This window comes from Elephantulus edwardii, unplaced genomic scaffold, assembly GCF_000299155.1.
Source record: "Elephantulus edwardii isolate Elephantulus edwardi_28Jun2011 unplaced genomic scaffold, EleEdw1.0 scaffold00026, whole genome shotgun sequence".
Classification (NCBI taxonomy): Eukaryota; Metazoa; Chordata; class Mammalia; order Macroscelidea; family Macroscelididae; genus Elephantulus; species Elephantulus edwardii.
The window spans coordinates 20,984,711-20,993,143 of NW_006399776.1; the positions used below are offsets into that span (position 1 = coordinate 20,984,711).

At 39.5% G+C, this 8,433-nt stretch overlaps 1 gene segment (V, D, J or C); it reads left to right on the forward strand.

Annotated features, from left to right (window-relative positions):
- Window positions 1-1,647: 1,647 nt before the first annotated feature.
- On the forward strand, window positions 1,648-2,180 carry LOC102844291. The segment is given in 2 exon segments: window positions 1,648-1,693; window positions 1,801-2,180. Coding segments are annotated over 2 exon segments (426 nt in total).
- Window positions 2,181-8,433: the final 6,253 nt, after the last annotated feature.

An 8,433-nucleotide genomic window follows, 5' to 3' on the forward strand; every position in this document is an offset into this window, starting at 1 on the left:
CGCCAGTCACTGAATAAATCCATCTCATAGAGGGTCTTCCCCTCCTGCGCTGTCCCCCTACTCTACCCAGCATGATGTCCCTCTCTAAAGACCTGTCTCTCCTTACAACATGTCCAAAGTATGTCAGGCGAAGCCCCAGAATCCTTGCCTCCAAGGAGCAGCCTGGTTTAATCCTCTCTACGATGAATCTGTTTGTTTTCTTGGCAGTCCATGGTACATTCAATACTCTTCTCCAGCACCACAGCTCAAAGGCGTCAATTCTCGTTCTATCCTCCCTAGTCATTGTCCAGCTCTCTGATGCATAACAAGTGATTGCAAAAACCATGGCCTGTATCAGGCGGACCTTACTCTCCAGAGAGACACTGTTGCTCTTGAGTATTTTGGAGAGGTCCCTAACCACAGACTTTCCCATCGCAATACGTTTTTTCGCCAAGAGTGTTGACCGTGGAGCCAAGCAAACTGAAGCTGTGAACAATCTCAATCTCTTCACCATCCATCCTGATGTTACCGATTGGTCCAGTGGTGAGAATTTTTGTCTTCTTGACATTGAGCCTCAGTCCATATTGAAAGCTGCAGTCCTTGACCCTCTGCAGCAAGTGCATGAGGTCCTCCTCAGTTTCAGCGAGCAAGGTTGTGTCATCTCATAACGCAGATTGTTGATAGATCTTCCACCAATCCTAACGCCACGCTTCTCCTCATAGAGCCCCGCCTCTCGGATGATCTGCTCTGCATACAGGTTGAAAAGGTATGGAGATAGGACACATCCCTGGCGTACACCCTTCCCAATTTTGAACCATGCAGTGTTGCCCTGCTCTGTTCTGACGACTGCCTCTTGGTCCAAGTATAGGTTTCACATTAGCACAATTAAATGTTCTGGGATTCCCATTCTTCTCAGAGTCAGCCACAGTTTGTTACGATCCACGCAGTCAAATGCCTTTGCATAATCAATGAAACACAGATAGACATTCTTCTGGTATTCTCTGCTTTCAGCTAAGATTCATCTAACATCAGCTGTAATATCCCTAGTACCACGACCCCTTCTAAACCCAGCCTGGACTTCTGGCAGTAAACAACGTAAATGTTAGTTTCAACATTTGGCTGAGCTTGTTATATATTGTTTAATATAGGATGTAAACAGAGTTTGTTTATTACCTCTTTCGCTCTAGTGTGCCTCCCGTGTTACTGCTACCCTGTCTATCCTTTCTCTGGTATTTGCCTATTTGCTAAAAGAGCAAAGTCAAGAGAGTGAAAATGCCATCATAGTTTTAGAAAAAAAGAACATGCAAGTTTTATTTTATTTTGGAAAATAGAATGAACACACAAATCAACTCTTTGGGATCTCTGGATTCTTATTCTAGGTCTGGCCTCTAGAGGGCGATACTGCTTAAATACAGTGTCTTATTTTTGTTGGAAAATCTCCATCATTGACTTAGCTCCTCCTCCCTGTCACTCACTGAAGAATTCTAACTAAATATTAAACAGAGTGTGACAAGAAATAAGGGTTAGAAGTCTTCCAGGCTCATCTCAGAAGTTTTACTATTTTTATCTAAGCAAAATATTAGTCCAATTTCACCTCCCCACAGCTCCACAACCACGAAGAAGAGCTCATACACCGTTTAGGAAAGAAGTTGTTTCCACTGCTGAACCATGCTCCTGTTGCTCATGCAAGTGCTGGGGATAATTTTTGCCCTGAGTGAGTAAAATTTCATTATTTATAGTTCCATAGATTATTAATGGAAACATTTCCCCCCCCTTAGTCTTGTTTGCACTACTTTCACTGTAATAACATTGATTTTGTAGGAGAAACCAGAGCCCAGTCAGTGACCCAGCTGGACATCGAAGTCTCTGTGTTTGAAGGGTCCTCACTGGAAATGAGGTGCAACTACTCCTATGGTGCAACACCTTACCTCTTCTGGTATGTCCAGTACCCTAGGCAAGGCCTCCAGCTTCTCCTCAAGTACTTCTCAGGGGAAACCCTGGTCAAAGGCATCAATGGTTTTGAGGCTGAATTTAAGAAAAGTGAATCTTCCTTCAACCTGAGGAAACGCTCTGCTGGCTGGAGCGACTCTGCTGAGTACTTCTGTGCTGTGAGTGACACAGTGCTGGGAACTGCAGGGGGAGCTGAACACAAACTTCCTGAGACAGACAGGGAGACTAGTGCAAACATGAACTTCTCTTAGTCCTTGAAATAGCTAAATCTGAAAGGTTTTGAATTCCACTATGTAGGGAGGCATCACAGTATTCATGCAACAGTGGACACAAGTGTACAGAGACTTGGTTAGCAGTATGAGGTTGAAAAACATGAAAAAGTTATGTATAGGAGTTGTGATGTGACACAGGAGAGTTTTGGTTTTCACTCATTAACTACATTCCCAAAAGTGAGATAATATTGTATGTTTCTCTTTTTCTTGCAAATATACAGTGTTTCTCAACTTCATAATATTGAAATGGTTTCCCTCTAATCCTTTTTTCCTGTTGGTAATGTGCTGATTGTTTCCCCTCACTTTTTTTTGTTTTGTTAGATGCTGCTGAGTCAAGTATGATTCATGGTGACCCTATGAATAATAGACCTGAACCTTGTTCTATCCTGTGCCATACTCATTATCTCTGACATCCTTGAGCTCATTGTTAGAGTCACTGAGTGAAATCCATCTCATGAGAGTCTTCCTCACTTTCCCTGACTCTCTGCCTTTCCAAACACGATGCTTGCACAGTGACTGTGACAATGGATTCAACTATGTCAGAGATAACGTAGTCTTGTTGAGCGTTTTCTACTGTTTTTCTGACCCTCCACCTTTCTAAGAATGGTATTTTTTAAATGCTCCAATTTAGAAGAGAGATTCTTAGGATGGTGAATACCTACAATACTCATCACAATAGCTAAACACAAGATTAAATAGTTGGGAACAAATCTAACTAGAAACACAAAAATGCCTATTCAAAGAAAATTACAAAACATTACTACAAGAAACAAAAAGAGACATGGAGAAATGGAAGAATATCCCTTGCTCATGGATAAAAGACTCAATATTGTGAAAATGACAATTCAACTAAAAGCAATCCACAAATTCAATACAATCCCAATACAAACACTAATCCCATTCTTTAACGAGATGGAAAAGGCAATTTACAATTTCACCTGAGATGGAAAGAGACTCCAAATAAGTGAAGCACTCCTGAAAAAGGGAAATAAGATAGGATGCGTCTCACTCCCTGATCTCAAATCCTACTACTTGGTGGTCAAGACAGCATGGTGCTGGTACAGTGACAGACAGACAGATCAATGGAATAGAATTGACAACCCAGAAGTCAGCTCATCTACCTATGGTTAACTGATTTTTGACAAGGAGAGGAAATCAGATAAGTGGGGAAATGAAAGCCTCTTTAATAAATGGTGTTGGCAAAAATATCTGCAGAAAACTTAAGCAAGGCCTACACCTCACACCATACACAAAAACTAACTCAAAGTGGATCACAGGCCTAGGAGTAAAACCAAGGACAATAAACTTCATCAGAGAAAAGCTTGGAAGAACTCTAGAAGCCCTAATCCACAATATGGACAGTCTTCTAAGCATCTTGAAAAACCTACAACCTTGAAAGAATAAAATAGATGAACAGGACCTTCTAAGAATCAAATCCATGTTCACATCAAAAATATCTTCTCCAACAGGATAAGAAGGAAGCCCACAGACTGGGGGGAAATATTTGGTAATGACACATCTCATAAGGGTCTCATACCTAAAAATTATAGATTAGTCCAGTACCTCAACAAGAAAAAGGTAAAACAACCTAATTGCAAAATGGACATAGGCTATGAATAGACACTTAACCAAAGAAGACATTTAGATGGGAAACAAATACATGAGGAAATGTTCAATATCCCTAGCTCTCAGAGAGATGCAAATAAAAACAACTATATCATCTCACCCCAAAAATAATAGCAAAGTTCAACAGAGCAGCAAACAATAAATGCTGGCAAGATTTTGGAGAGATTGTAAACTTTATTCACTGTTGGTGGGAGTGTAAAATGGTGCAACCATTATGAAAGACTGTATGTTGCTTTTTAAAAAAGTTAGAAATAGAAATACCATTTGACCCAGCACTTTCATGATCAGGAATAAATCCTAAAGAAACCGGAGCTGCCATCCTAACAGACACATGAACACTTATGTTTATTGCCATGTTATTCACAATAGCAAAAGATGGAAGCAACCCAAGTGCCCATCAACAAATGAATGGATAGAAAAATGATGGTATATTCACACAATGGAATACTACGCAGCACTGAAATGCAGGAACTCATACAATATTACACAACATGGGTGACCTTGGAGGGCATTATGCTGAGTGAAATATCTCAGTCACAAAAGGACAAATACTACATAAAACCAATGTTAGAAACCAGGACTGACAAGGAGGTTGGGGAGAAACTAAGAAAAGAGGGTATGAATAATGAATACTGTATTGGAACAGACGAAGAAGAATTGTTTAAAAGGAATATATAATTAGGTATTATTTGTCTGACAACAGTCCAGAATAGCAAAGTGTACTGGGGGGAAAGGTGCGAGAAAGGGAGGAAATTATGCAAAAATGAATGATTTTATTTTTTTTTTAAGTGGAGAAGTAAGGAGGAAAATGTGCAATGATGAATGAATGAAACTGCAACTTTTCTGTAAACTTTCATTAAAATCACAGTAAAAAAAAAAAAGAACCACACTATGTTTATGTGAGTTTAAGTAAATGTTAAACATTTAGCAAGAGGAATAAATGATTTAAAAATTCTTAGTATTTCTTTAAGAACTGTTATAGAGAAAAGATACACTAATTTTTGACAATTTATGTGAAAGCAAAAAGTATATTTTGTTTCTCCTAATGATAGAAATTATCTCCTGAGTCTGGGCGCTTTAATGCATAGTTATGTTGCTAACCCAAAGGTTGCACTTCTCTGACAGTTCAAATCCACCAGCCTCTGGGAGAAAAAGGAGCAGTCCCCTCTCATGGACTTTACTACTCATTAATAACTTGTCATATGCAGGTTACACAGTCTTGCTGCTGAAAATAAAGAGGACTTGAAGCACTCGTTGAATAGATTATCCTTCAATTTAAAGAAAAAAACACTTTAAACAACTGGACCTATGAACAAATAATACTTAACTGAGAAAAGATTAAAATTATTAAAGATTTAATTTTACTTGGACTCACAATTAATGCCTCTAAAAGTTGTTGTTGTTAGGTGTCACTGAGTCCACTATAACTTATGTTGTTATTGTTGTTGTTACATGTCGTCAAGTCATAGCAACCCTATATACAACAGCCCTAAATCCTGATCTATCCTGTGCCAATCTTATTGTCTCTGACACATCTACCCCCATTACCCCAGTCACTGAATCAATCCATCTCATAGGGGTTCTTCCTCCCTGTGCTGTCACTCCACCCTCCCAAGCATGACATCCCTCCCCAAGGACTGGTTTCTGCTCCTGATCCTTTAAACAACAGATCTGAACTTTGCCCTATCCTGAATCATGTTCATTGTAATCACTGTGCCAATCCATGTCATTGAGGCTCTTCTATTTCAATGACTCTATGATGTTTTTTCCCCAGTATGTTGTGTTTTCCAAGGACTGATCTCTCATGGCATCATGCCCAAAATATGTGAGATGAAATTTCACCATTCTTGCTTCTATTTTCATAGAAGTATGGCTATTGTCAGGTATCATCAAGTTGACCACAATTCTTAGCACCTTTATAAACAACAGATCTGAACAACCTCCATGGTCTTTGATATGCTCAAGCCCATTGTTACAATCATGGAGTCAATCCATCTTATTGAGAGTCTGTCTGCTTTCTTTCTCTGACCCTGCACACTTCCCAGTCTGATGTCTTTTCCCAACAACTTATCTTCTGATAATATGCCCAAAGTATGTGAAACTAAGTTTCCCTATCCTTGTCTACTCTTGGTTGCACTTCTTCCAAGATTGACTTATTTGTACTTTTGACAGTAGAATCCATAGAAGAGGCAGTCAAGAAATTAAGAAATCTTTAGGGGGAACCAAGATGGTGGTGGCAGAGGAAGCAATATATTGCAGGAGCAGCAAGCTGCGTTGAAATGGGCCACCATGGCTCTCCACAGTCCTGTTTATCTATAATTGAACAATTAAACAGTTATTGATCTTCAATATGGATCGAGGCTCAATATCAAGAGAACAAATTAAAACAGACATTCGGATGGCGGGGAAGAAGAACAAACTGGGAAGGAGGGTGGAGAGAATGGTGCGACAATGAAGGAGTGAAAGCCCAGAATCCCTGTGAATGTTCATTGAAACTAATAAAATTTAATAATGATAATAATAAAACAAAAAACAAACAAACAAACAAACAAACAAAAAAGAACAGCAATAAAATACTGTGTCTATAAAAAAAAAAACAAACCAAAACAAAAAACAAAAAAAAAGATTCTCAAAAATGAATTCATGGGTCCCACGGTTCCCAGCACCCTCTGCCAAGCCCACGCTGCCGCCACAGCTTCACGGGGATAGCTGTTCAGCTCCTGGGGTCAGCCAGGAGCCCTTCAGCCCCTGGGGTGTGCCACCCAGCCCCTGGGGAGGCCCTCGCGGTATGCTGCTTGGCCCCCAGGGAGAGACGTTCAACGTTCAACCCTCGAGGTGAGCTGTTGGCCAACCCAAGTGTGTGCTGTCAGGGCCCTGGAAAGAGCCTTCAGGTTGCTGGGGAAAACTGCCTATGGTATACAAAGAATTTTATCTAAGCCATTTTCCTCCAACTCTCACTCAGTACACCTGTAAGTAACACGTTCAAAGCCCTTCTATTTGTAACTCACAAGTTTGTTCTCTCTAGGTTCCCTCCCTTTCCTATGTTGTTGTGTTGTTAAGTGCCGTTGAGTTGCAGACGACTCATAGTGACCCTAGGAACGAAAGTCCTCAACACTTGCGAGCGTGATTTTTATCCTTTCTTCAGGTTCATAGGGCTCCCCTTTACCCTTCACATCAGCACCCCTGTTCAGCATGAAGAAGCCAGAGTCTGTGCCCCATTCCCAAATGAGAAACCTACAAGTGAATATGACAATTTCTTTGTTAAAATAAATAAATAAAAAATTAATCACCACTGGACTATGCTCACCATTGTCTTGTCGTTTCTGGTCCCTGCTGAATCTTTCTCATTTCCTTCACCTATTCTTCCCACCCACCAAATTGTGCAGTCCTGTGATTTCATCCCTGCCCATCCTCACTCTTCTGCTCCCAACCCTCACCCGTCCATACATGTTTTTCACAATAAAAAACAAAGAAATCTCTAAGTCATAATATTTTAAATCACTCACATACAGGTGACAGCTGGACAATAAATAAGGAAAAGTCAAGAAGAGTTGATGTCTTTGCTCTGTGGTGATGGTGTAAAATATTGAATATTCTTGTGACTGTCAGAAGACTAAAGAACTCTATCTTAGATACTCACTCCCTCTATTTCATTACTGTAAAGCAAAGATAGTAAGACTTAATCTCATGTTACTATGTTCTAGATTTTGCACTGCAAGCCCAAAGTCACGTGGTTCGAATTTACCAGTTGCTGTGAGGGAGAAAGATAGATTATCTCCTCTGGTGCAGTTTACAGTGTCTGAAAACCCACTGAAAGGTCAGCTGTAAGAGAGTTCCAACTTCACAGTAATGAGATAGAGGGAGTGACCAGGAGGTCACATGTTAGCAGGAGGGACCAGTCCTTAATAACTTTACCATCATACTTGATAAAGTAGATGACAAATGAAAAAGAGAAAGATTCTCAGTGAGATAATTTAACAAAGTGATGATAAGAATGGAATCAGACATAGTAATTATGAAGATAGGAAAAGACTAGATAATATTTAAAAAAACTTTTTTGGATACAGTATTGCTATGGGTCTGAAGTGACTTGAGGGCATTTAATATCATCATCAAAATCAACAACAACAATATGGTAGTTTTAAAAATTATAAGTCTTTAAAGGCAAGGATGCTGTACCAAGAATTCATTATAATTCAACACTATCTACTACTACTATTGGAGAAAGATGGGAAATCTCCTCTTTTATGATTATTTGACTCTGAAAACCCACTGGAAGGCCAGTTGTCAATCAAATTTGACCTGATGATACCTGACAACAGTATAACAACATCTTGAAAAATTAATGGACCATGATAGGTACTGAACTAATATATTTGGTTTGGACATCATAAGATGTACTCGTTCAAATAATTGTACATTTCCATCAAAGTCTTGGAGTACTGAGGCTCAATAGATCTTGAATGTAATTACAGTTTCTTTTGGTTCTTAAGGATAAATTGTTTGAACTATATTTTAAGATGTGTGTCGGAAGCAGGAGTGGCATCTACTTCCTAAACAATGTGCGCAACATGCCTCTGGAAACTATGAACTTTGATAAGTGATT